Genomic DNA, 27,954 nt, shown 5'->3' on the forward strand with positions numbered 1-27,954 from the left:
GAGTTTAATGCAGTGTCCTGGAACTGTGGCATTTTTCCCCAGCTTATTAAATGTGCTCTTGTGTAGATGAGTGCCCAACACCATGTTTTAAGACTGTATTATTAAATTAACTGCTATAAAGAACTTTATCTTCTGAACAAGCGTACTGACTTTCCTTGTAACAAGCGGTTCTCACTTTGTCTCTGAAAGAACATGCTCACAAAGTGTTTGTCCCTTCACAACTATATCCAGCCTACACAAGGAAGTAGACTTAGAAGATGTTCCTGGACACCTTCAGCACTGGCCAAGTTTACTGCGGACTGTCTTATGTTTTTGTAAGCAAAAGTCTGCCATAAACTGACAGTTGTCCAAGTAAGGGCATGAGTAGGTAGAAATCCTCTCTTAAAAGACATTCTGTACATCTAGCATAATTCTGTGCTTCAAAGTATTCTTTATTTTTTTAATGGGTGAGCAATGTGTTCTTGGTTTGTAGGCTGTGCCCTGTGTGCTGTTTATGCATGTAGCTTTACTACCATGTTAATGCACAAAGAGAAAGCAGCCATGACATTCCTTGTATAAAATCTTTGGCATCTGTTTCAACAACTTGTCTGATTTTTTTCCTTGTCAAAGCAAGAACTACTACTCAATCAAAAGGAAAATGTTGTCTAAACATTTTTAATATATATGTAGTCTTAGTAACTTAGCAACCACTAACTGTCAGTATGAGTGCCTTCTTGATAGATTACCTTGGACCTGAATCTTCTATGATGTTTCTCTACAAAGCCAAGTCTTACATGGTGCTTGAACTGCAGCAGGCTTGGTGTTACTCTTTCTGGAGAATGCTGAGAGGTGTATTTAGGATTTTCATTTTCCAAAATGAAAAAAAAAAAAAAAACACCCAAAAATGTAAGGCTTAAGTTCTCTGCTGTTTCCTGTGTGGAATAGCGATTATTTTTTCTGGTACTGTTTGGTGCTGTGAGTACACAGTAAAGAATATGGTTATTAAATGGCTCAGCTACTTAAGGGTGATAGATGTTAGAAAGACCAATGCTATTCAGTGTTAACATTTTAAGGATTTAATGAACAAAAGAGCCCAGAGAGATGTCTGTGGACAGAAAGCTTTACAGAAAACTTATATGAAGGAAATGGAAATCCTGGGGGAAAAAATTCCTAAAGCAACATGGGAGCATGTTGTATTTGGGGTGGGACTGTCAATAGAAACCTGTAAGAATTCTATTCCTGAACTATTAGGAGAGATGCTTTGTGTTATGGGTAGCATCTACCAAGAGTGAGTTTTTGGAAAACCTGTCAAAAGTTCACAGCAACAGTGCTGGAGCTGTGCAAAAGCACAAACTATGAGTTTCATAATGGCACCATGAAACAGGTCTGACAGTAATGCAACTCTTGTGTGAAAAAGTCTTCTGTACTGTGACAAGGGCAAAGATAGAAGGAGACTGTTTCTTAGGAAATTTCTAGATCATCTCTATGTATGGTACACTGAGGAGAAATTATTATGAAGTTGCAGTTGGTAAAGACGATAATGTGTCCCTTGGGTCAACTGAAGTTAATATTAAAATATTAACTATGTAATGTTAATATTTTAGCAGTTAAAATTGCCACACTTACTTGGTAGGATAGTGAATTCAATTGGTCTGAGATGTGACATTATAAAAGCATGTTCTGAGTTAGATTAATGTTGACTGATGTAAATCTCTTTCCAGAAAAATTATGTAAGATTGATTATTGGCAGATTGAGCAGCATCTGCACCTCTTCCAATTAGGAAATGCTGTGGAAAACATTGAGTAAAATAACAGTCATATGAACTGGCCAATGTGCAAAGATGTGTGACCTGATGGAAAACTGAATTCCTTACCCAAAGCACCAGATAACAAGCCTAGACTTGTTGATTGCTCTATTCTGATGGATTTATTTCCATTATGGGTACATATGCCAATCCAGCATGAAGATTCATCTTCAAAAAGATGAGGTGGGTTTCCCTTTCATTCTGTGAAGCAGATATATGTAAGCTTCATATAGATGTGGACACTTTTACTTAGACTCCCTATCCAAAACCTGTAGGCCATTCTTGACTTAAATGTGTACCAGATGGATGTTGCACCTGAGACTTGCAGCGAGGGGACAGATGGTGGAATAGCATGGCTGCAACATGTAGATGTTGTCAGGGCAGGAACAGGCTCTAAGGTGGAGTTACTTGCATGAGAAAAACTGCTTTGTCCATCATTCCCTGCCCTCCCCCACTTCCACCCTCTGCACTGGTTTTCCTGTTCATTTGTTCTCCTGCCCAGTGCCTTGCAGGTGAAGTTGCACAGGCTGAAGTTGTCCAAGGTATCCTCTATGTTCCTGTCTGTCCCTTGGGAATTGGACCTTTGGTTGTGTTCTGGAAGACAGGACAACCCTTGCTAGCTTTTGATGTCATCAAGAGTTCATTTGTGGAAATAAACACCATCCTTAAGTTAGATCTGCCTTGCATTTATGCCAGGTGGCTGCTGTGACTGTGCTGAGACATTCATAAATGCCCCTGTTGCTTTGGGAGCATGGGCTTTAACATTGCAGGACTCTGGCTTCCCCAGAGATTCTACAGACTTTGTTGTCCATATTTTTGCTTTCAGCATAACCAGCCCAATTAGGTTTAAATACTAATATAATTCAATTTTGGCAGCCTCTCATCATTTCTGTGTTTCATTTGTTAGCTGACATTGTCAGTCACGTATTATGGTGTTGTCCTTGCTTATAATTATCACTGATGGCTGTAATATAATTTGGCACTAACAAATATTTGCCTGCCAGTAATTTGAGAACAGAGAATGATTTGGACAAGTGATAGAACTGTCTGTTTTTCATCATCCAGGTTTCATCCCCATCTCCTACTTTAGTTGGTCAGTCTTTCATGGCAAAGCAATGTTGACATATATATTGTGTCAGTCACAGTACATATATTATGTCATAACATGTATTTGTTTGCAGTGCAGGTACATCAACAATGAAATTGTGTCAATGCCAAAATAAATAAAAATTTGCTATGAGGGCTTTCAAAATCAACAGTATAATGTGACAAAGCTAAATTAGAATAGCGGCTAGTTAATTACCTCAAGCCAGAATGAAAATGCTTTTTAACTTCCTTTTTGTTGAATATAAATCAAGCAAAAAATTATACCAGTGATATATAGGTATATAGATGTGTGTAAGTCCTTATGTAGGAGATATTTTAATGGTGGCATTGCAGAAATTCTAATTTCAAGAATGCTAGAGATTCTGAAACATACTGATTTCTAACGTTTTGAAAAGCTGGTTAAATCTTTGTGTTTCTTCTTAAAAGGCAATTTTTCAGCAGCAGAGAAACAGGTGCATATGTATGATGGTGATGTGCAGATGATGACATGCCAGGAAGGCATCAGAGTGTTTCACAGCTACCGTGATGCCAACAGATAGGAAAGAAGTTTTTTCAGCAAGAAAAGGCAGGGGATCTTGATTATATTTTCAGACATTACCTGAAAAGGTTTATCAATTTTATGCCTTGGCTTCCATATTTGAAGTATTATACTGATTTGTAAAGTGCTTTAAACAGTTGGGTCAAGCATCTCTCAGCCCTCAGGCCCTCGCCCCAAAATCCTTGTCTAGAAAGGACTTTGAGTTGGTGTTGACTGCTGGATTCAGCACACAGTAAATGCAGTACATATAGTATGTGCAAGCAGCCACTAGTGACTGAAGGTTTGCTGATCAAAGCTGAATTCTCCACTGCTAGATTGTAACTTTTCTGAAAGTAGCTTCTGTAAGGGGGATACCTTGAGACTAGGTACATAGTTGGGTTTGAATTCTCTCTTTCTCATAACGTATGCAATATTTCCTAGTCCTGTTAGAATAGATCCCTCTTAAAATTAAAAATGCAAAATGCCAGTGTGAATTTGTGACTAGTAAATTGACTTTTTTTTAACCTCTTAGTTTCAGTATTCATCAGGGTAATAGAGAAATGACCATGTATGCATGTACTGCAGTAAACTGGGACCAACAGAAAGATGTGACCAACACCACCACAGAAGACCAGAAGTAAATGTCCCTGCTTTAGAAATTTCAAGATAAAATTGAAGTTTTTCTACCTGTTATATCTAACCTTATGTGACTTAAAGGGCTTTATATGTAACAAGCTTTATTAATCAGGGTTGAGAGATGACTAATAGCAGCAGGGGATATGGAGCAGAGCAAGGCTGAGACTGTAGCTTCTGAGAGTGGTGTTGATGGGAGGCACTGGCAATTTGGCCAGTGAGGAGAGCTGGCTGTGCTGTGCTGTGCCATGCTTCAGGGAGCAAAGGGACCGAGGAAATGCTGTCTGCTGGAAGAGGGATGCTGCAACCTGGCTTGGAGCACAGGGCTGGCCTTTCAGAAGTTTCCCACTAGTTCAGTCCTTGCTGAGAAGCTGAGGCAAAGAAATACTGTGTTTTGATACTGTAGCAAAAAGGGTGTTGCAGTTCCTTTTTAACTGCCTTAGGGTCCTGCTGTTGCTGTGTAATGAGATGATTTAATATACTTTAGCTGCTGCCTGTAAAGTGCTTGCTATTTGTCACTGAAGCCAAATTGCCTCTCTTCTTGCCCTGCTTGCCCTCTCCTTTTTTAGTGCTTTTGCAGGCTTAATTAGAAGTGTTGGCTGCAAAAGCACTAGTTGGGTGAATGGGTTTGCAGGGACATGTGTGTGCACTTGGTTCCTGGAAACAACAGAAAGGAAATTATTTTCTTTTGTTTTATGAATTTTCCCTAAAAGGAACAAAGAGATTAAACTATCTTCAGTTATGTAAGATGCCTTTCAACCACAATTCTTAGTTTGTGTTTCCCACGGTAACTGGACATAATTGTCGCATGGTCTTGTTCTTGCAGAACAGGAATTACTGCAGTTAAGAGCACTGAAAGAGTCTAAATTCCAATTTAAATTTTGGAATTAATTCTGCTCTAAGGGATTTCATTGTCTTTGTAGGTTACTACCTGAAAATGTTTGAACCACGTTTGCTAGCAAGAAGATCAATGTAGAATATGTTGCAACTGAGTTGATTATCAGATGTAATACTAGGACTTTGCAGTGGGATTGGGTTTACACTTCTGTTTTCTAAACAGATGCTTAGTTGCAGTATGCATTATTAACTAAGGCAATGCAAATGCTTTCTAAAGTTGTGCTGTGTGTATTTATCACTGTGCGTGCAACAGAAAATGTCAAAAATTAACCAGTCAAGACAAACTGTGGAGTATTTTCTCAAACTGAAAAGCAAAGCAACTGGGAATTAGGTCCCTTGTTTACAAAGGGTAGTACAGGGAATAGGAACAGCCTGCAAGGCTTACCACTTAGGAGACCAGGAGACCCCCTGGTCTTATAATGACTATCTGTGGAAAGCAGGGGCAGCATAGAATAGGCTGTGAGCAGCACCCACTCTATTTTGTGTGAGAAAGAAGGCTCTGCAGAGGAACACTAAAGCCAGAGGTATGAGGGGAACCATGGTTGTAAAAAAATGGGAAAACAAGTTGCTAATGGGTTAGAAGAAAGATTTGGGGGGATTGAATGTATACTCAGAGGGAAGAAATTATTTGAGTACTTGCTGGGATTCATCTTGATTACCCTTGCAGCAGCTATTTCTGACAGAATATATTCACACTAAAGTTTTGACACTGCTCCCAAGAGGAGAGTTTTCCTGCTCTATTGTTTTCTGTACATATTATTGGGTAAATGAAATACAAAGAAACATTAGGAGGTCACCACACATAACACTGGAGTCGTTGTGAGCAAGAAGAGCTCCTGAGAACATGGTCTTTTGTAACAGCAAACAAGTTGCTTAGGCCTGAAGGTTTTGAGAGAACAGGAGAAATAAGTGTGGGGCCCTGCAGGTCAGAGAGGGTTTTTACTATGACCTAGCCGTTCTGGTACCTGTATTTGAATGATTCCCTCTTACCCAAAGCTACTTGAAAAATAGAAGGAGAGGGGAATGGATTGGAAAGAAGCAACAGCCTGCAGGTTCTGCTCAGGTTTTCGTTGGGCTGGTGGAGGGAATCTCCCTGCACAGTGCCCTTGCATTGAAGGGCACTTCTGAGAGTCTTTTCTGAAGCCAGACACACCCTCATGAAGTGTGTTCAGTGAGCTCAGGCCACTAGCAAGGATGCAAAGGGATGAACTGGCTGCATCACCAAGTCCTCAATGAACTTTTGTGGAGTTCACACCACAACCCCAAGTGCCTTATCCCTGTTAACAGCACTGTGCTCATGCTGCAGCTCACTCACTCCTCTGGGAAAATAATTTTGAGACTGGTTGAATAGTTCTACTAACCCACTTTTTAAACTACATGTACTCCTGTTCAAGAGTAAAAAGTAAGAGCTTTCTTGCACATGCACCAGTGTGAGGTTACACAAAGCTGATGGCCCATCAGGATCAAAGTGGCAGGGTACAATCCCTCCACAAGTCTCTCTGGCTAAAAGCTTTAGGTGCAAAAGAGCAATAATATGTTAAGAAATGAGATAGCTGAAAAACTTTGTTACTTGCCTGAGAGGGTGCTGGTGAAAGCTTACTTGAAAGCCCCTTCCTTGCTAGGATGCTCAGTGCTGTTGCAGCCCTTTCCAGTGAAGACACAGACCCAGGTGAGAGTGCTGCACTAGGAACTGCTGCTAGAGGCCACAGCAGCAGCACTCATCTCTGTGTGCTCGTGCAGCCTGTGCCTGCTTGGAATGCATGCACAAGAGAGGCTAAGTTACTGTACAGCTAGATTTCAGAGGCTTGAATCTTGCCTACAGTTAATCCATGTTCTTTTTTTTTTTTTATTTACAAGAGATGTATGAAATGTATGTATACAGCAAGATTTGCTTTTATTTACAAGAGGTCTGAGACGTATGTATACAGCAAGACTTGCTGAACTGCTGAAGGATGTTCACAATTAGATGAGCAAAGCAGATGCAACAGCAGAACATAATGACTCAACAGATTGGTGACTGGTGTAAAGATTCTGATGTCACATATAGATTGGCAGCTTTGTAGACCAGGTCTGAGGAGAATATGTCAGTTATAGGAGAAGTGGTAGAGATCCTGTTTGACAGCCATGAGTAAGCCAGGAACTCCTCGGCTACCCCCAAGTCTTGAAGAAAACACCACACTAGGAATGGCATCTTTGGATGATGGGTGGGGAGAAGGGATGGTTCTAAGCAGATGTGCATCTTGGAGACTCCAAATTCTGGTGTAGCAATCCTGACCAACTGGGAGGAAAGCAAATTTGAACATTACTCAAAAAGGACTTCACAAAGTTCTGCAAGATTATCACCACAGAAGCAGAAGGTCTATGGGGAATTAATATTTTTACAGCCACAAGAGGCGAAGTGCTTATTCATACTTTGCAAAACAAAAATTTTACACTGAAAACTGCAAGAATGGGAAAAATGTGCATTTCCTATTAGGTAATTAAAGGTACAATAAATCAGTATTTAGAGTGCTTTTCTCTTTATCAAGCTCCTAAGCCAAAAAAGGGGAGAAAAATTCAGTCAAATTAAAAATTCTTATTTTAGACAGTTTACAGGGAGTGAGGCCCACATGCCAATGCTTCACTTCAGTCCATCACCACATTCTCCACTTAAGCACCAACTGAAGATATACAGTCTCTATATAAAGTTATCACCAAATCTCCTGTTTACGTTATTTCCCTGAATTTTAAAAACAAGTGTTTTCCACTCTACTCTTCAGATATATCGTGGAAAGCATAATGGGACTTTTGCAGGACACAGCAGATAAAGCTGTTGAGCACCTCACAGGATTGTTTACAGTAGGTCTGCATCCATAATATATTTTTCATAGTATATTATGGTATATTTAAGGCTAGTATTTTTTCTGAATTTTAAAGAATTAACAGCTTTACAGCTTCTAACAGCTGTACCTAAGAAACACCCCTCAGGCATAAGAAAATCACTACCATACACTATACAAAGAGAAGGGGGAAAAAGTCAACCCACCTGCTATAAGAAGTCCTTCTTCCTCATTTACATGCAAAGGGAGAAGAGCATATTCATTGTGGTGACCTTTGTACTGTTTCACACATTTTGTTGTTCTTAGGTCCCACAGTTTTATCTGCAAGTTGAAATAATTGTTTGAGAGAGGATGTATTAAAGCACAGAGCACCCAAAAGTTGGATGTGTTGCAGCAATGTCTAGAGAAGGGCCATGAAGATGATCAGAGGGCTGAGAATTCAGCCTGCAAAAGCAGCCTCCTCCTAAAGGAGGCTACAGGAGAGCTGGAGAGGGTCAATTTATAAGGATATGTAGTAACAGGACAAGGGGGAATGGCTTTAAACTGAGAAGGGTAGGTTCAGATTAAATATTAGGAAGTTTTTAATGTGAAGGTGGTGAGTGACTAGAACAGGTTGCCCAGAGAAGTTGTGGATGCCCCATCCCTGGAAGTGTTTAAGGCCAGGCTGGATAAGGTCTAATGGAAGGTGTCCCTGCCTATGACAGGGGGCTGGAACCAGATGATCTTTAAGTTTCCATCCAACCCAAATCATTCTGTGATAAATAATGGGCTCTGGAAGAAGATCCATAAATGGAACTGCCACCCACTTCCATACTGTGTACCAAGAGGAGACATCTGCCCTTGGGAGTGGGATAAGTACCTGTAAATGTCCAGATTCTAAAAGGAAGAGAATGTCCCAAACACAACAAAACCATACCTTTCCAGCCATATCTGCTGCCATCAGATAATGTTCAGCCTCCATAAGGTGAAGAGATGTAACTGCAGAGCCATGGAAGAGACGAATTGCTTTCCAGCTGTGCCCCTTGCGGTTACGCTGCCGCACGTCGATGCTGAAAATCTCACCCGAACGGCAGCCGTTGTACAGCACTGGGGTCTGGGAGAGTCCCAGAGAAAGAATTGCACTGTGTAACATCTGCAAGCACCTTACAAGTTACACAGTCTGTGTCATGCTTCTGAGCTCTACAGTGTAGTTGTCAAATTATTTTAACAGATGCATTAAGAAGCAGAATTTTAATTACACACCGCAATATTTTTCAGCCAATTCATTAGTTCCATTCAAACCTCAGCTATTTACTTTAGCTAAAAGTTTGCCCAGGTAAGCAGGAACTCATTCTAACATAACAGCAAAACAGAAACTGAAATTTTCATATTCCTATTTCACCATTCTAATTCTTTGTGAAAAAGTCCATTAATATTTTATAGGGACTTTCTCCTTCTTGGTGGAGACAATACACTGAGTGTTATTATAATTAAGTTATTTGCCAAAACCAAAACAATTTTACATGTTATTACTGTGCTTTTTGTACTTCCTTGTCTTTTAACCTCTGTAATCTTACAAAAAAATTGCCCTTGTTTGAAATCAGATAATCTTTTTGTTGCTATTCAATTGTGTGCAAGCCTCAGACCACATCAGCTCTGCTGAGGAACAGCCATCAACAGCAGCTGTCATCACAACCTTATGTACAGCATGAGGAGTCCTGCCCTAAACAGAACAAAAAGCCCACCAAGGAGGCAGTGCTCTGAAAAAATGGTGCCTGGTTCTCCCTACCTGCGTGGCAAACTGCTGTGCCAGCACATCACTATTGGTTCCAAATGTCTGACGATGCCCTGTCACTACATTGGTCACAAGAACTCGTCGTGTCAGGCCTAAGGAAGACAGAGGATGTTGGTTTAGCTGTAATTTGCATAGCAGCTGGGAGATGAATGGAAGAAGTCTTTCTCACTGAGACTGAGGGGATTGCTAGCCTTGCAGATAGATCACCTGTGCTAAAGCAGTTGTCTGCTTGGGGATTCAGGCACCAAGCACAGGACCAGGCAGTGGATATCTTGAAACTGCACAGCATTCCAGGTCGATCTCCTAGAAGACAGGAGCAACACATGAAGTGTTCATAAAATGTTTGGACAGGATGATAACTCAGGTTCTTAGATTGCCATGTTTCTTTTAACATTTCAATCATAAGCAGAGGAAGTGTTACCCATTTAGTAACTCAGGAGACAGGAAAGAGAAATGGAAGTTCATAACTCTAAGTGGGATACCTAGAGTCTATGTAAATAGATGATATTGAAAATCTCTGAAATTTATTTTGTAGTCAGAAGGCTGACCATGGCACAAAAGAGAAAAGTATTTATAGCACTAAGTAAGCCATTTTTAAAAGATGAGTGGGCTAGAAATAAAATATATACTTTATAAAATACAGATTAGCTAAAGCCTAACCTGTAAGTTCTATGCCTACTTATTAAAAAAAAAAAAAAAGAAAAAAGAAAAAAAAAAGATTAAGTAATAAAACCCCAGATTTGACCCTTATTTATGTAGCCCCTGCATGCAATTTGTGCCAATTAGCAGTTGTTTTCAGTTATTTCAGTTTTCACTTCCTTCATGGCACATCATACATACATCTGTCAGGTAGCAGAGGTGCCATGGACAAGAATGGATGGATAACACAGTTTTAGACAGGCTAATTTCTACTTTTCACCCGGCATCTACTCAGCAAGGCTCCCACAAATCACCTATTTAGAAGAGTGAAGGAAATCAAATTTGCAAATACCTAAATAGTCAATAGGACATACTAAACAAGAAGACTTTGGTGGAACTCACAGTAGCTAATTATGGTGAAGGGCTTAAAATCTTTTACAGAGCAACTGGGTATGCTGGCCTAGTAACCATCTACTCTCAGTGACTCTTCATTCAAATTCATGCTGACTCTATGCAAATTTTTTGTAATGGCTGCATAGTAAGACATTAAAAATTTTAAATTAGTCCTTTACTCTCATTTATCACGAATTTCCTCTGTATAAATTTAACTGATTGTGTCTGAATGGAAGCCAGATTGGAGCATTGCACTCTATGATTTCAAGAAACATGGTTCTAACATCTATCAAGAAAGTCCAATTAATTAAGTCCTGTCCCCAAGAACATTCAAAAAAAAGATCAGTTATAGCCAGGCAAGACATAGTACCCTCCCAGTCAGTCAGGTTCCCATACAACTGGAGCTGGAGCTTGTACAAGGAGCTATGGGCTGAGATATTTAGCAGCTTTCTACCTCTGATTTATGCACTGAGCATACCTGAGGAGCTGCTATGAGAAGGGATTCTGCAGTGACTCTGGACAGTCTATAAGGAAATATGAGTACTTGCTGTGTGCAGCTTCTGAGTGTTAATTACAGACCAAGCTACTCATGAAAAATCTCAGGTGTTTACTTTACAAGTGAGGTGTTCCCCTGCCAAAGTCAAGTACTGCAGCAGCTAAACATACACTAGAGCTTTCAATACTTCTTGTTAATTAAGTCTCAAGTTCTTTCATCATCATTTCACTTCTTAAGCTGTTTTAGTCTTAAAAGAATACAACAGTCTTACCAACTACTGAAAAAGAATGCTAAAATGATCTTTCATTTATGCTCTTTTCATACTATAATTGCTACCAAAACTTGGAGGCAAAAAAACAACAAAATTACCCTACCTGGGTTAGTGCTGCTGAACAATGATGCTGGAAGCAGACTGGCACAGCCTGGTGTTTCTGCAATTCCCATGAGACACAGCTTGCTGAAGTGAGTTAAGGAAAACTGATTTCTCCCTAGAATGGTACAGGCTGCCTAATATTTATAAATGGGAAAAGCAAGATGCCCTGACACAGCTACAGCTTACAACACTTTTCCTTGAGACCTTTGATGTGCTTTACAGTTTACAACTAAGCTGTGACACTTCATTTCTTTCACAGGAATGAGCTAGAAAGAACTCAAATTCTTGCTTGTGTATTTTCAGTACCAGAAAGATAAGAGAATACTATTGTATCTTACTGGTGAAAAGAAAAAAATAATCATGGCCTACATAGATTGTTCTTCTCTTTTTCATGTTGATGACACCACATTAATATAGATCTTTTTTTCATAGAGATAAATTGGAAAAGGAGGAAAGGAAAACTCACTTTAGATTACATTTAAATATTTTATGAAGACTATACCAGGTACAAATAGAATTTGAAAGCTGCATTTCAAGTTCAGTGGGGTAAATCTGTAACTCAACTAGGGGACAGCATGAAACCACCAATCCAAGTGATCCCGAAGCTGTCCCCAGCTGTGCCCACACCTGTGTGCTCCTGTCCCTGATGGGTCTGTCTGGAATCACCTGGCTTTTCACACAGGCCATTCCACACTTTCCTATGTAATTTCTTTTGGAACTTTAATAGCACACCTGTTGTCTGCCATCTCCTATGTCAAAATGCAATTTTTCCCCCCACTCTTCTAGGCTCTGCACTGTTCATTACTGCTCCCTCTACTATATCATCAACTTTCCTCTTCTTTGAGTAAGGCCTGCAGAACATGCTCTTAAAGTTGCAGGTGATGCTACTGAATTGCTTCCATTCTCCTCTCACCCCAACCAATATGGGGATGGTTTTAAACACAAATGAACTATCCCACTTTCAAAGAGGTTCACTTCAGAAAAAGGTTATTGCCTTAACCCTCTGCTCCTGTTCTTTTGCCTTAGCCAATTTCCAAACATCAGATCATTTGGATATGGCATTTACATTCACAATTAATGAAGTGGGCATTCTCCATGGCAGAAAACATGTTCTTTCATTTACCATTAACATGGGAATAATTCTACATATATCTGTAACAGAACCATACATCTGCTTCAGTAATTCCAACATATTTTGATTTTCATTACTTCTGCTGCTTTTCAGAAAACTTATCTTCTGGGGAACTACAGGAGAGATATTCCTCAAAGTTAGTTTTTCTGTGAAGCATGATGCAGACTTGTGAAACCTGAAAGACAATTTTGCTTTTTTTAAAAGGATATAAAACATGAGAATCTGGATGAGTCAGTGATGCCCAGCACACAGAGTTCACCTTCAGAGAGAAGACATACTATTTTTGTGATGTGTTATTCAATTAAGGAAAGATTATTTCCATGCAAAAATGACGTAAAATTAGGCACTGAGCACAGCTCCTCAGCCCACTAAACAACTCAGTAATGGGGCACAAGCATTTCAGCTTCACACTTGTAACAGAACAGCATTGAGAAGTCTGACCAAACACAGACTAAGGCACCAAGCACATCTTACTATTCAAGAGACCATTCCTTAAAGAACCTGAGCATGAAGAGATCATGAAAACCTGTTCTATATATGCCTCATATTTAAAGGAGGATAAACACCATTTAAGGGTAAACTTTAAGGATAAACACAGTTTCCCAAAATTATTTTTAAGAAAGAAGCATGCAAATCTTGGTACTTTTGGTAGCCAAACATCAGTTTTGCCAGCTGCAGTTCAAATCTAAAGTAATCATTATCTTTGCAAGCTGGTACTTCTACATAGTCTTCCATTCCAACTGTAGGATAACATTCCTGACAACTATCACTGGTACTGAGCACTTTCAGGACAAGTTTACTGTTCTGTGTTTACCCAAGCTTCACATTTCTAGATTGTTCCATTCTCTTCCTAGCCCCTTCCCCAACCCTCATGGCACTTCCACCTGAGCCTCCCAAGAACAGTGTTCTGAGAATGCAACCACCAAAGGAAGGAGGAAGAGAAAACAGTACTTTGCGGTTTGTGAAGTAGAGGTTGTCATACATCTCCACAGTGAGAGACTCCTTCCCCAAACCGCTGAGATTGATGATACCATATTTACATCCTCCATGCTCTACATCGTTCACTGTGAATATTCGTTCACAAGCAACATCTGCCTGTAAAATAAAAGCTTACTGGTCACACTGGAAACTTACAGGAAAAACAGCTTGAGAGAGTTGCTCTAGGTCTAAAATGAAACAACACATTAATTCTGATCCCTTTAACACCACCTGCTTTCCATTCACCTCTAAAATCAGTGGCCAACTCTTTTTAAATGCAGGCACAGAAAAACAGAGATAAGAAAAAGATTCAGACCTTGGCTAACAATCTTTCCAATGTTAACAATTCTATACACTTACACTGTTTCTGAGTCCCTTCTGGCTTCAGCTACCTATGCAGTGCTCTTTTTACAAGGCCAGGAGCTGGTCCTGGAGAGCTACCTATATAGTCTATGAAAGATCATGAAATGTAAAGTGATTACTGATGTTTACTTAGATTCTCTGAACCACAGGCTTTGCCATTCCCAAAATTCTCCTCTTTCATTTTTTTCTTCTTTTTCTTGATCCTCTCCACTTTTCCTCCCAGCCCCACAATGATCCACTCAACTCCTATTTACTTCCAAAAGAATATGTTGATCAGATTAAAACAAAACAAAAATAATCCAACAAAAAATGCTCTCATATCCAACCTTTTTTATAATTTTCCTCTGCAGGAAAGGAACAGCCTCTCCCTACCTGTTTAAAATTACTGAGCACAGATTTTAAGAATTGACAGAGCAGGAATAACACATCTTTAAAAGCTACATTTGACCTTTGTGGTTTCATTATAGGAGCCTGAATTTTCACTGAAGACAGGTTCCCTTTATCTTAAAGACTTATTTCTCATAACATACCACAATGATTTTAAAATTGTTGGTTCCAGCCACTGAGGAATCTGGACTGTGAATTTCTATCTTCCTCCTCTGCATGCAGTTCACTTTTAGTTCATGGACTAGCCTGTGAAAGCAGGTAGGAGGGTGTGGGGGTTGAAGAGGAGAATTCAGGTAAGCTAAATTTAATATATATGAAAAAAATTTTGGCCATATAGAACCTCTTTTCAATCACCAAAGAGAAAATGCCTGAATAACTAGCATGCTGAAATTTACCTTGCATAACCCACCCATGAACATGTGCATCTTGCACATTAATGAAATTTCCTCCCGCTATTTTGAACACCAGCACATCTTTAGTAGCCAGAAAAGCAATACAGCAAGTCACTAACTTAACTTGCCTTTTGATGTTCTAATGGGTGACTAGGGAATTGTCATGTCCATTGAAATGCACTTATCCTAAAAAAGCTGTGCTATACTCATAAAGTACAATGTGGCAATACAGCATATCCATACAGATACATAAAGTGAACTTCTTTAAAGAAAAACTGGGAAACAACTTCCTCATTTGAATTCTCATCATTTTAGTAATCTGATTATTACAGAATATAACCTTATCTCTGACTACAAGTAATATGTTCCTCCTCATCCCAATGGAACAGTAAGAAATGCAAGAAAACCTGACAGAACCAATTGCACTAACAGCAGAACTTGGCACTGCAAACAGAAGACAAATCAAATCATTGTACCTGCAATAACTTGTAGAGCTGAGCAAACCCAGCTGCCTTTTCTGTAACAGCATAGATGAATTCAGTCCAGCCCTTGTTGTTTTCTGGAAATAGTAACATGGAACTGTATTCAGTTATTTACGTGTTTAAGATTCAAACACAGCTGTGGGTCTTTGACATTTAGCATGTTTAGGTAACTTCTTCCTCTAGCCTACACACATAAAAATTTTCAGAATATATAAAACACATTCCAGCACCATCTCCCTGACCTACTAAAGTTAGTAGAGAAGAATATACTCCTGGTGAGTTGAGGAGTGCTTCTGTAAATACAGAAGCTGGAGTAAAAATATGAAACCTCAACAGCTATTGCTTTCACTCTATATAATCAGCAATACCACCTGGAAGTGTGAAGTCACCTTCTGGTTTCATTACAACACCTCAAATTCTTATACAACAAAATCTTCTATAACAACAAGACTGATATTGAACATGCAGTCTTACTGCTGTATTAAACAGCTTTTCCATTCCATTTCCATTCTCCCCACAGCCCTGGGGTTAAAAGTAGGTGATCTTTAAGGTCCTTTCCAAACCAAGTCCTTCTATGATTCCATGTAATGATTCACAAACTTTTTACTATTTATTGCAAACACCTTCTGAGGAGACCAAGGGATAGAGTATTTAGCAGAATTATGGAGTAAGGAATCTGTTTGATAAGGCTCAGACAATGCAAGTGTTTGAGAGTCAAAATGTTTGTTACACTGAAGAGCTGTTTAGAGAATTTAATCGCCTAAGAAAAAGAACACTGTTCACTTCTTCCAAATAACAGCATGTAAGCTGAGATGTTATTTATAAAGTTGTAAGACATGTTTTTCAGAAAATGAAAAAAGCATCATGTTAGATATTTACCCACATTACAAATATGCAGCATCAGCATTAATTTCACTGTAACACTTTATGAAGGAAAGCACACAGGCTTTCCAGACATAAACATAAGAACTGCCTTGATTTCTGCTGTCCAAAAAAGTTATTAGAGAAAGAGCTGTTTCCACCAACTATGATTACATTGCTTCTTCAAGGTCCAGGAATATGATAAATACATCTATTAAAGTGAAAAACTTTAAATAAAGACCCCACTTTGGCAATTCAAGGCAGGCATTTGAAGCCTGGCACCTAATGACCTAACTCAAGTGTTAGTTGTTGGACAACTGCAATTCTGAGCACAGTCCCTGTGTCTTTATAGATTTTTTGTTTGTAATGACTTGACTTCATTCCTGTGTGGAACAGCCACACAAAAACCTCCAAGGAGTTTATTCTTAGCAGAACAAAAAATTGAATTGTCAGAACTTGCAGACTTTAGTTTATAATCTGTCCTGGGCCAGAGTACAATAAAGCCTGATTGCAATCTTTTTCAAAACATACCTGTTTCTGTTTTTCTTCCTCTTCTAAGAGTCTTAGTCTTTTGCACTCCATTGCCTTGTGCTGAATGCTGTCCTTGGTGAGTGGGTTGTGGTTATTATGTCCAGGCAGTAGGCGAAAATAGCGGTTCTTTTCTGGGTCATAATAAAATCCTGGCAGTTCTTCAGGGTGGGGAGACATGCGAGAGAAAAAGTGGCAAAATTAGATGGAAACTAAGTTTGCTTATTGCTCTTTGATATTCCATGTCTTCATGGAGGTGAATGTCAGAGTTGTGAGACCCAAAGCTCTAACTCCCAGGAGGTTCTAAGCATAACACACACACAGAACAGACGAGCCCCTTACAGGAGGAAAAAAGGGGTTATTTATGGTTCAAATGCACTGCTCCTACACAGGTACAGAAGGGATGTCACCACTGACCAAGGGGAAATACAGAGCAATCAGAAAAGGAAAAAAAACCAAGGTTTTGTTGCAGAACAAAATAGGTGTTTCTTAATAAAAAAATCACGAGGGGACATTCTTAGTTAAAAGACTTGGTTGGACAGCAAAAAACATGACAATGAGGTATCAAATAAATCCAAATAAAGTGATTCACTTCCCAGAACAAGACACTTTTTCTTCAGGAGAGATTTAGATAAAATCAAGAGTACATTTGCCTGCTTCCAAAGATAAACTGGGATGAGAAACACTCAATTTTAGTGCTTCACTGTCTGTGTGAATGCAGGGAGAGACAAGTAAAATACTTTGAGATTTAAAATACTTTGACAGATTGTCTCAAAGACATTTATTCAGAGACAATAGTTAATATTTAATTGAAAGAGTTTTTATTTAATATTTTATTTACTACCAGAAATTTCATTCTAAGTATCCTCTTTTTGCAGCTGCTTACCATTCAGCTTCTTGTCTGCATCTTTTAGGTTTCAGCTTAGCCACAAGTGATCAAGATTTATTCAGGTCAGCGAAAATAAAATGTTAGTCAATGAATCAGTAAAGTTTATAAAAGCACACTGCATCTATTATACAGTATCTAATTACACAGGAATACAATGCAGGATACATCTCCTAATATGCTCATAATACCAAACAGTGATATACTAAAACCATCTCTTTTAACTGAGTATTGTTTCAGGACTTGCATTGTTTAATGAGTCAGGAAACCAGAAGGTAAACAGGACATCTTTCTCAACAGCACTGCTACTTCACTGTTCATTGTAAATGAACAAGTATCCAGCCAGAGTGTATTTATTACAGACTACAAAGTACACTGAAGGCATCAAGAGAAACACATCTCACAAGAGACACACCACAAAGTGGTGGATTGTTGTGCCTTTCAAAAGGCTGAGTAACTGAACACAAGCTGTAATTTTTTATATGCTCCCTTATTTTATTTGCTTCCTTAGTAGTTAATTTTCTTCCTAAAGCAGCATTTCTGGAGGGACAAACAGAATTGCACTTTTTTCAATTTATATCAGCTTAGCTAAGCACACAAGCTTTTAAACAAGAGAAACATTTGTGGGCCTGAAAGTGATTTGGCTCTGTTCTCTAAACCCTTACTACTTCTTTTTGTATCACCTGGTGTTACTTTTCTCCACAAACTTTACAGTTTCTATTGTTCCTGTCACACCAGATTATTAATCTAGCTATTATTACTTTTTTCATACAATCAACAGTTCCTAAAATATAAGAACTGACTTCTCATCTATAAACATCATCTCTTACCTGGTGCTACAGAGCTCTGTGTTGAACTGGATGAAGAAGGATCTTCATTGCTGCTGGGACCTGCATTCACTGCTGTCTGTGATTCTTCCTGTTCCAGGCTGAAAAAACAGCATTGCCTTCAAGACAGGCTCACAATTGCCCCACACATCTTTCCCACAAAGAATCTAGAAAGCAGATTGTTACTGACATAAATGGAGTACCATTCTGCAGTGCTTATAGCACACTCTGCATATCACCATAAATTACACTATGAAAATCAAATAATTAAAAATATTCAGCTTAAAAATTTCTCAAGAACATTAGTGATACCAGCATTCTAAAAGCTTTAAATTACTTGCTAATACATTAGAGGTAGCTGTTATTTCTGCAAGTGCCTCTGACTTTTTTTAGCAAAAGATTAACTGGGCAATTGTACATTAAACAAACAGCCCACTCCTGAAAGCACACACATCTCCACAGCACAAAGCTGTGGGTAAAACACTGAAGTCAGGTCAAAAATATTTTGCATTCTCTCCATAACAAGAATTCCACTGATGAGGTTCAGAAACATGCAGAACAAACAAAAGTTTAATGAAAATTACAAGAAAATCCTCTGCATTTCTAATAAACATTACAGGGTGTAACTGCAGCTTTTCTCTTTTAGAGCTAACATACATGAGCACATTCAGAAGTGATGAGCAAAATTCCACAGGGATGTTTCCTGAATCACCTGTACACTTCTCACTTTTTAAGATAGGTCTTATTACATGTCATCTTAAAAGCAGTAGGTGAAGATGTTTTACAAGAGTAATAATTTATTGAAAAGAAAATTACAAAGAAACCCTATTTCTAACACCAGCTCTACTGTAGTTTGATTATACAACTTTGAAAATAGTTAAATGACATAACAGGTACACAACGGGAAAAACACCCCAGAGCCAAATCAAACACTTAACTTTAAAGCTCTTTAAGAGAATCCTTTTGATTCTGCTCACTGAAGTAGTGCCCATTTGCATTTCTAAATTTTCTTACACAGGTACAACTAGTGTGGCAACTAATATGTATATCTCTTTTCCTAAAAATAGGTTTAAAAAAAAAGAAAAAAAGCTTAGTATATTAAAACAAAGCATTAGCTTCTTCTGGTTTATTAAAGCAAAGCATTAGCCTCCTGCAAGAGGCACTAAGGAAAGAACAGGGGAATGAAAAAGCAACCATAAAAACAGTGCAAACACAGGCAAGTGTAAGTTCTAAAATATAAAACGTGTTTTCTGAAAGGATCCGTTTTCAAGGCAGGGGATTACTCCCGAGACCTTGTTTCATTTTCCTCACCTGCTTCATGTAGTATTACTACCACATTACTTACCACACTTTCAAACATTCAGGAAGATCCTTTAATGACAGATTTTACACCAGGAGACTCAGAAGCTTAAAATAAACAGGCAGGTAGAGTGAAGTAATTGCATTTTTCTTTCCTGAACTGTCTTTGCATATTGATGAAGGGTTTATGGATAATGCACAGCTGAAAGGACTGGCGCACGGAACCGCATCTCAGTCTAACATCAGTGTGTAGTTTTGAACACACACTAAACTTCCAGAAATCAGTGCAGTTCCACCCCCAGTGAGGATGGCAGATACACCAGAAGTACAGATCTTCAGGTGGCAACCCTCTCAGTCCTAGAAAGTCACCGTTCTGCACATTTAATCGTCCGCAAGACCCAGCTCGGCCCGCGCTGGGCGCCCGCCGCCCGCACTTGCCTTTGGGCGCGGCTGCCGTGGCTGGCTCTCCTGAGCCGCTGCGGGGGGTGGCTGCGCTTGGGGCTGCTCCATCCGCGCCTCTCCTTGCCTCGACGGTAGCTTTTCCGCATTTCTGCTCTTAAAGAAAGCATACACGCATATCTCACCGCTACTTGCCTGGAACGGCTCAGCACACAAGACAAATCTCTTAATGCGGCCTCTTTTCAAACATTTTAAACCTCTAACCACCAGGCCCACCGACCGCCCGCAGTACAGTCGCTTCCCTACGCCTGTCGACTTCCCCGCTAGCCCCGGACCAGCTCCGCGGCTCACCCCGCAGCGCTGAAGCCCGAACCACGGAGGCAGAAGGGCAGCGATAACCGAGCGTCCCCCGCCGCCTCCCTGGGCCTGGCCGTCCCTCACTGCGCCGGGCCCGCGCCAGCCCCGCCGCGTCCGCGCTGCCGCCAGCGCCCCGCCCACGCCCCAGGGCCGCCCCTCACTGGCGCCCGGCCGCGGCTGCCGCTTGACGGACAGCTCGTTTGTCCAACCGCAGGAGGTCAGGCCGGCGCGTGCGCCGCGCTGAGGCGGGTCGGGGGCGGGGCCGGGCTGAGGGCCGGGCTGAGGGCGGGGCTGGGTGAGGGCCGGGCTGAGGGCGGGCGGATGCCGCGGGTGCGGCGCTGAGGGCATGGAGGGTGTGGGCTAAAAGGGGGCTCCTAGCACTGTAGGGGAGCCATGAGGGGCGGAAAGGGTCGCTTAGCACGGTAGGGTGGCAATGCAGGGCAGAGGCAGCCTGGCGTTTGCTAGGAGGTGGCGTGCGCTGAGGGGATACCGAAATGGTATCTCCTCTTCCTTCTCTTACGTCGCTGGTTCCCTCACAGCCATCCTTTGGCTGTGGGCAGGTAGAAGCTGTTACAACCGCTCTGAATTTATCAGGAATTCAGAAAAGATAATGTCTTGAAAGTGACTATCCCGGCTGACGTCCCTTGATGCTTAATTTTTTCTTATTTTGAGCCTTCTACTAGTGGGCGGTATTGAGGCTCAAGGTAGGCGGCAAAGCTCGGGCTGCAGCTCCTCGGTTGCTCCAGAAAGGTGTGGTGGTAGCTATTGCCTCCTTAGTCAAAGTAAAAAAAAAAAACCAAAAACCACTTCTCTTCTTCATCCTTTATTAAAGGTGTCCTTAAGCGGTTTTTGTGCGATGGTATTCCCCTTCCTGCTTGTTTAGCATCTAGGACTGAAAAAACCAGTTATAATCAGAACTGTAAATAAGTTCGTTGAATGAATGGTTAAGGTTGAAACAAATGAACAAAAGCTATGCTTAAAAGAGCTGTGGTAAAATAGGGGTTTAGCCTTTTTGTTTTCAAAAAGATGAGAGGGTTTTTTTTTTTATTACTTTAACGACTTAAATAAGAAATGCCAGTGCTGGGAAAATAGGTAACGGGGTTTTGCTACTTTCCACATTTAGACTTTGCACAAGTTTGTTGTCTTACTTGGCAGGAGAGTAATTTTTGGGAGATAATATTTTTTGCTCCTCACTCGCACAATCTGTGTTTTAAGTTCAAAATGCATAAAGTTAAAATAGCCTTGGAAAATATTCACTTAAGGGTGCAAACAATTGGAAAAATCATCTGTGGCTTGCATATGCAGTTTATGAGCTGTTTCTTTGTCTTTACAAGGCAGAGCACCAGCATGGTCTAATTCTAAGGCATTCTAAGATTTTCTTAGAAAAAGCTCACTTTTCATAGTGGTTTAGTGATAGTGATCTTTATCTTTCACAAGATAATTTTGAATTTTAATACAGTACCAGGAGAAAAGTGCCTACAGAAAGTGAGCTGCTGCTAAAACTGTCACTGGTGTTGACTGGAGTCAGTGAATGGTTTATATGTGTTGTTGCTTGATCTGCATGTAAATTTGAAGCTGGTACATCTATGCACTGGGTTCTAGGCAGTGTTTTTTTTAAAGGTATTTCCTGCCTTGTGAGTAATAGTCCAGGATGTCTAATGTCTTGCAACTACTGTTATACTCTGCTTTGTTCATTTGCTTTGTTTCATCTGTTTAATTTCTGCTGCCCAGTGAGCAATATTCAAGGTTCTATGACCAATATATGCTGCTAATAAGCTGAGGGATTCCTGTCACTGAAATAGTTACCATTGGGGAAGACGTGTATTAAATTATTTGTTTTCTCATTTGTATTGCAGGTACTTACTATTAAAGTTATAAAGATAGACTGGGAGATATTTCAGAGATCACTGGTTTTCCATGAATGCATTGAAATAAAATATACAAATATATAAATAAAATACACACATTCACCCATACATTGTTCCTTAGCAATAGTTTGTCTAACCTCTTCTTAAAGCTTTTTAGTTTGGTTTATTCTAAATATTTCATTTTAGTATTATTGTATCTCATGAAAAGGTTTTCTGATGTGTTACCTTATTGCTGCAGTTTAAAAACATTGCAGCTATTCCTGCTTTCTTCTGTGGATTTAGAAAGCAATTTGTTACCTTGCTCTCTGCAGCTGTATTCCATATTTAAAATATGAAGAAGTTGTCCCTTTTGAATAATTTTCTGTAGATTGAAGACTGCCTCAAGAATACCATTCCACTAGGATTTTATAAATGGCAATTTTTAGCTTTGATGATTCTTGCTTCCTTTTTTTGACCCCTTTCATGTAGAACAGTTCTTTCCTTGAAGCATGTTCCTAAAAACTGTATATACCACCACTCAGCTGAGGTCTTCCTAGTGCAGAGTTGGAGTTGCAGGATGTCCTACAGCTGTGCAGCAGTGCCAACCTCCATGAAGCTTATGGTCAGAAGTGGGACCAGTTTGAGAACTGCTTTGTGACCAGTTGTTTCTACTCAGTTTGTGGGATTGGCTGTGCTTGTGTTGGTAATGATGGAATGCTGCTCATCTCAGGCTGGTTCATGAACTGGCCCACGCCACCCTGCCCTTGGAATGTACTCTGCCACTGTGTCCACCTTGGCTGTTTTTCTACTTCCTTGACCTGAGGGACTGGGTTTATACCCCTGTAGTTGATTAAATACATATGTTCAGATTATTCTTATTTAGTTGATTGAAATGTATTTGTAAATTCCATTAAAATATTCCTTAAAGACCAAATTTTGTCAATAACATTAGACTTCAAGGTTTGAATGTAGGTTTAGGATTCCTACAGTTTAATGGGTTGCCTTTCAGATGAGATGCAGGGTCTGTGCCTGTGTTCATTCTTAGCAGTTGCATCTCAAAATTAAAATTAGTTTGTCTAAGCTCTTCTTTTTCTGAGGCTTAAGCTGTGTATTTTGTCACATGCTTTCTGGGGGCTAAACATGAGTTCTGCCTGTTAAAGCTCAGCTTATGTAAGGCAGCTCATTAAGCTTTGGTAAGTGGGAAGGGTACCTGGGCCCATGGATTACCCAGGGTTTATGCAGGTACTCAAAAGTAGGATTTTGTCTAATAGCAAAATTTGTGTTTGTTCTAATACTGCTGAAATGAAAGCAATTTAAGGGTTTGTGTAACTTTATGCTTACTCTGCATTATGAACTGCAGTAGTAGTATCAAGGCTCTTGTGAAACTTGCTGTTTGCTGTTTTATCTTGGTTTTCAGAATGCCCTGCTGTCCCCCAGGCTCTGCTGTTAATACAGAAAATAACTTTTAGTTTCTCTGGCATTAGGTCATAAAATCTGTTAGACTGGAAAAGACCTTTGAGATGGTCCAACCACTAACCCAACACTGCCAAGTCTACCACTAAGCCATGTCCCCGAGTGTCATATCTACACATACTTAAAATATTTCCAGGAATGATGACTCCACTGCTTTTCTGGGCAGCTTATCCTAATGCTTGACAACCCTTTTGGTGGATATTAGGAAAAAATCCTTCAGTCTGAACAAAGGAACAAACTGCTGTAGAATTTAAGGAGTTAAGGTGAGGAATGATTGCAATTCAGTTTGTATAAAGATCAGTGACTTCCTGTGTTTATTCTGTATGTGTGTGTGTTTCACTTTCTGATTCTGTCTAGCTAAAATCTCAAGCTCCCAAGGCGGTCCTGATGGTCTTGGAGGTGGAGCTGCCATTGAGGGTCTGCTGGGCGTTTTAAGGGCAGGAGCGAATCAGAGCTGACCCAGGAGAGGGCAGCAGTGCACTTGTACAAAACCACTAAGTCTTGGCTCTGTAGGGTCTTCTGTACCTAGTATTGGATTCCTATAAAAATCGATTTTAAAGGCAGGAATGCACCAATGAATCCCTTTGTAAAAGTGTGTTTCTTTTTGTTTATAGCCCTGAAGTCCAAGGACACTGATGTTGTGTATTTTACCTGGAGTTTCCCTCTAAGTAACATGGTGAAGCTTCTTTCTCCTGGTATCAGCTTTGTCTACTCTGCAGGTCAGAAGTCATAAAAAACACACCTGTGATATATGTATCAGCTTTTAGTATTTATATATATGTGTGTCTTTTTAATACAAAACACATTATTTTTATAATATATAAAATATATAAGTGATATAAATTCAAATTTTCTTCTGTTACTATATCTTTTTGGTGAAGTGTCTTTGGGAGAGAGACATATGCTGGTCAAACCTTGCCTTCTTTTAAACGCTTTTATTAATAGACATGCTTAGACATAATTTACTGGATGATCTGGTAAGTAATGAATTAATCTTTTTCCTGTGGATCCAAATAATTTGTATGTAAAACTTCACAGAAGTAAGTTGCATTTAAGTTATTTAGGTGCTTAGGAAAGTGTCACAAAAAGACAGTAATAAAAATATTTAGATTATACTTTTTCTGGCACCAGTAGAGTGGCTTTATGACTTCTGATTATAATCAGAAGATAGACTGTGAAACATGCAGGCATGAGTGGATGCCAGCAATGTACAGGGCTCTGTGTATTGGTAGAAACAGAGCTGTGGTGTTATGGGCCTTTTCAGATAGGCTGGCACATTCCAAGAGATGGACCCTGGTAAAAGCCCATCTGAGACCTGTTTGCCATGGCCTGCCCTCTCCTGTGGGAGGCACAGATGCCTGGGCTGTGTTTGCCACCTCAGTGACTGCATGTTGTTTCCTGTGACTGCAGCAGCCCAGTGCAGAACAGTCTTGCTGCTGCAGCCACTTGGAGAGGATTCAAAGAAACAGAACAACTAAAATTCCCCAAACACAACAACAACAAAACAAAAAATGCAGACCTGAATCTTATTAGACATTAAGGGGACAGTTGAAGAGAGACTCCTGATCCATGTAGCGGCAACTTAATGAGTCCAGAATGACAAGTCTGGTGGCTACTGTTGCCAGTTCGGTAGAGAAATGCAAGTGTTTATCACACGTGAGTGTTTCCTGATGTAGCTTCTATGAGTAATAGAACCCAGGAATTGAAGGTGTACCATTACTAGGCTGCCATGCCTGTGTATCAAGTGAGTAATTGCAGTTACAGGCATGGTCTTAGATATACAGAGAAGATGTACCCATACTTGCTGATATCAACAGGTTGGCTCTAATCTGCTTGGTCAATGCCAAATGACTGAAGTGATAGATCTACTGAGTTCTTTCTAGAGTGAGAAAGCAGCAAGAGATTAAGAATTCAGAGGATAAGGCTCTCTGTGACAAAATTCACTTCTATTGTGCATATCTGGGTTCAATTTGAAATCCACATTTTAAGTCAGGAGGTTCCAGTGCACTGAACTGGAAGACCATGGCTATGAAACTCCTAGCTGACCCTGAACTTCTGTGGGATCTGCTGGACCAACTGGATCCCTATAGATCTATGGGGTTCTGGTGGGATTAATCTGAGAATATCTGAAGCTGATGTCATTGCAAGGTCTGTCATGGTGATGTTTTAGATAATCTTGGGAAACTCTTGGATTCCAGCTGCATGGTGTTGAGTCTTGGGGTAGTCCTGTGCAGCACCAGAAGCTGGATTTTGATGATCCTTGTGGATCCCTTCCAACACAGGATATTCAATGAAATTTCTCTCCCTTGAAAGACAAACTGAAACCCAGATTCTGGTGCTAAATTTTATGCAGATACTGTGTATGTCCTAAATGAGGTCTTATTGACCCTGACTAGAAAGGGATGTTAAAGATTTTTTTTTTAATTTTTACTGCAGGAAGAATTGTTTGCTTTGCCATTTTGTGTCAGACTTGATGCTCCTGTGATGTAGTACAGGTTTCTGTGCACCAGTTAGGTTTTGTTAGTCTGTTCCAGAAGTGGTTTCATTTTTTGCACTACAATTTTTTTTCAAAATAGTATGCTGTCTTTTGAATGGCAAAGTGCTGGATACATGGGTAGTCCTTTTGAACATTTTTGATGTTTTAGCTAAGTATCTTAAATATTATTTATGTGCAGCATGAGCCATTACTTAACACTCTGAAATGTCTTTTGTGGGTTTTTGACTTCTGTCATTATACATGTGGGCCCAGTCTAAGGACTATTAAATGTGTAATGATATTCACCTGTCCTGATGGTGATGTAGGCTTATGAAAGTTGTGTGTGTATAGACATAGAGGAACCTATCTCTGTCTACAAACCAGAACTTCATTACCACATATTTCAGTGTATGAGTGGGGAGAATGCTAATTTGAAGGCATGAGATTTGAAAGTCATAGTGACCACAGAAATGTCTGTGCTCTGCCATGTTTCATATGATGCTATAGGTCTGACTTGTCAGTTCAAAACAAAACCTGTCTCCTTTGTTAATTTTGCTGGGGTTTTCTTGTTGTTGTTTTGTTAAGTTTTTTTAAATCATGTCTGCAGGTGGTGATCTGTCAAGCAGGTAGGAATGCTAACAAGGCTTACACTACCAGAATGCTGAACTGGAACTTATGTTCCTTGCAGAGCCATTGTGGAATAGAATATCCTGATGGTGAGGAAACCTGTATTGAGTAATGCTGTCCTGCCCCTTTTTAGGGGAAAAACTCAAGATCTGAATTGGAAGGTTAAGTTCTTTGTGTAAATAATGCTGTCTTAAGAGTTTTGGCAGCTTTTTCATTTTTCCTGTGAACTCATTTGTTCAGCTTATGGGTGTTTAATACACTAAGTGCTTACAGTTTCAAGATTGATTTCTAGGCTTGCATTTAAAACTTGCCAGGAAAAGAACTAGTCAGCATCTCCAAGGAAGTATTCTCTTTTGGGGTCAGAAATCTTGTGTGCTGCTTCATAGTCTCCCTTGCCTCCTTTGGGTATTAAGTATGTACTTTTATACAGAGAGAGGTGAACTGTTTTGTTTTTACACATCAATAGCAGATGTCAGGGCTCTGACAGCTGATTTCCCACTGGAAGAAAAATTTGTGACACACAGACCATAGGAATCATCTTTCTTAGCAGACTTCTATATTAAATGCATGAAGATTTGAACAGATGTACAGACTGATGATATTGCAAGAAATAACCCTTCTTCAGAAATTTCGATCTGGAAGTCAGTGTTTTGCTTTCAAAAAACAACTTTATCTTTGACCTAGCAACCAAAGATTGTGTTACAGGGCTGCTAACACCTTATTTCTCAAAGTCTATGTTCTACTCATATCCAAAGGAAAGCAACTAATTTTGCCTGTGTGCAAGGAGGCATTATAATCATATGAGGGTGGTTCTCAGAAATGGACAATAAATGAACACTGTTTTAGATTGTGAGCTTCCTGAACTGTCTTGTATGCATTGTGCTGTAGATATTCCCTTTGTGAAAATACTCTGAGTGTTGCAGGGGTGACTTGCTTAGTCTTCCTCCCCCCACCCCCCACCTCTTCTTTGAAGATGTGTGTTGGAACTTTTTGTTTCAAGTGAGGTTTTTGTTTGTTTTTTGTTTGTATATTTGGTTTGGTTTTTTGTTGTTTTGGTTTTTTTTTTTTAAGGAAAGGGAATGAGACTTTTATGAGGTAAGAATTTGTCTCTCATTCTCTTCTGAATTCTCTCTCAGGCAGAGCATGGTAGAAAGAGGAGAAAGCTCAGCTCAGAGTATGCAGACTGATGTGGGAGGCTTCCTGTTACT

At 39.8% G+C, this 27,954-nt stretch overlaps 2 protein-coding genes across 14 annotated transcripts in view; one reads left to right on the forward strand and one right to left on the reverse strand.

Moving 5' to 3' along the window:
• Window positions 1-6,819: 6,819 nt before the first annotated feature.
• DCAF4 (DDB1 and CUL4 associated factor 4) lies at window positions 6,820-20,474 on the reverse strand. Of its 4 annotated transcripts, none has more exons than XM_079310193.1 (14): window positions 20,318-20,474; window positions 20,006-20,117; window positions 18,272-18,369; window positions 16,559-16,716; window positions 15,161-15,243; window positions 14,436-14,538; window positions 13,516-13,659; window positions 12,774-12,823; window positions 11,434-11,513; window positions 9,739-9,834; window positions 9,526-9,623; window positions 8,674-8,850; window positions 7,964-8,078; window positions 6,820-7,216 (listed from the first exon to the last, which is right to left on the reverse strand). In XM_079310193.1, the coding sequence occupies exons 2-14, from the start codon at window positions 20,113-20,115 to the stop codon at window positions 7,023-7,025; spliced, it is 1,506 nt and encodes a 501-aa protein (XP_079166319.1). In that variant the 5' UTR covers window positions 20,116-20,117; window positions 20,318-20,474; the 3' UTR covers window positions 6,820-7,022. The 4 variants fall into 4 exon arrangements, with proteins under 4 accessions (XP_079166319.1, XP_079166317.1, XP_079166316.1 ...); XM_079310191.1 differs by having other exon boundaries at window positions 20,006-20,122; window positions 20,318-20,458; XM_079310190.1 differs by having other exon boundaries at window positions 20,006-20,406.
• Window positions 20,475-20,720: 246 nt separating this feature from the next.
• DPF3 (double PHD fingers 3) overlaps window positions 20,721-27,954 on the forward strand; it is a 189,928-nt gene continuing 182,694 nt past the window's right edge. For 6 of the 10 annotated variants that reach the window (XR_013774667.1, XR_013774668.1, XM_079309466.1 and 3 more), the window contains exons 1-2: window positions 20,721-20,745; window positions 24,258-24,362. The gene's annotated coding sequence lies outside the window, so the exon portion shown is untranslated. Of the gene's footprint in view, window positions 20,746-24,257; window positions 24,363-27,954 lie in introns of those variants that run through there. The other 4 variants (XM_079309468.1, XM_079309471.1, XM_079309467.1 and 1 more) reach the window with 3 other exon arrangements.

Source organism: Erithacus rubecula, assembly GCF_903797595.1.
Source record: "Erithacus rubecula genome assembly, chromosome: 6".
Classification (NCBI taxonomy): domain Eukaryota; kingdom Metazoa; phylum Chordata; class Aves; order Passeriformes; family Muscicapidae; genus Erithacus; species Erithacus rubecula.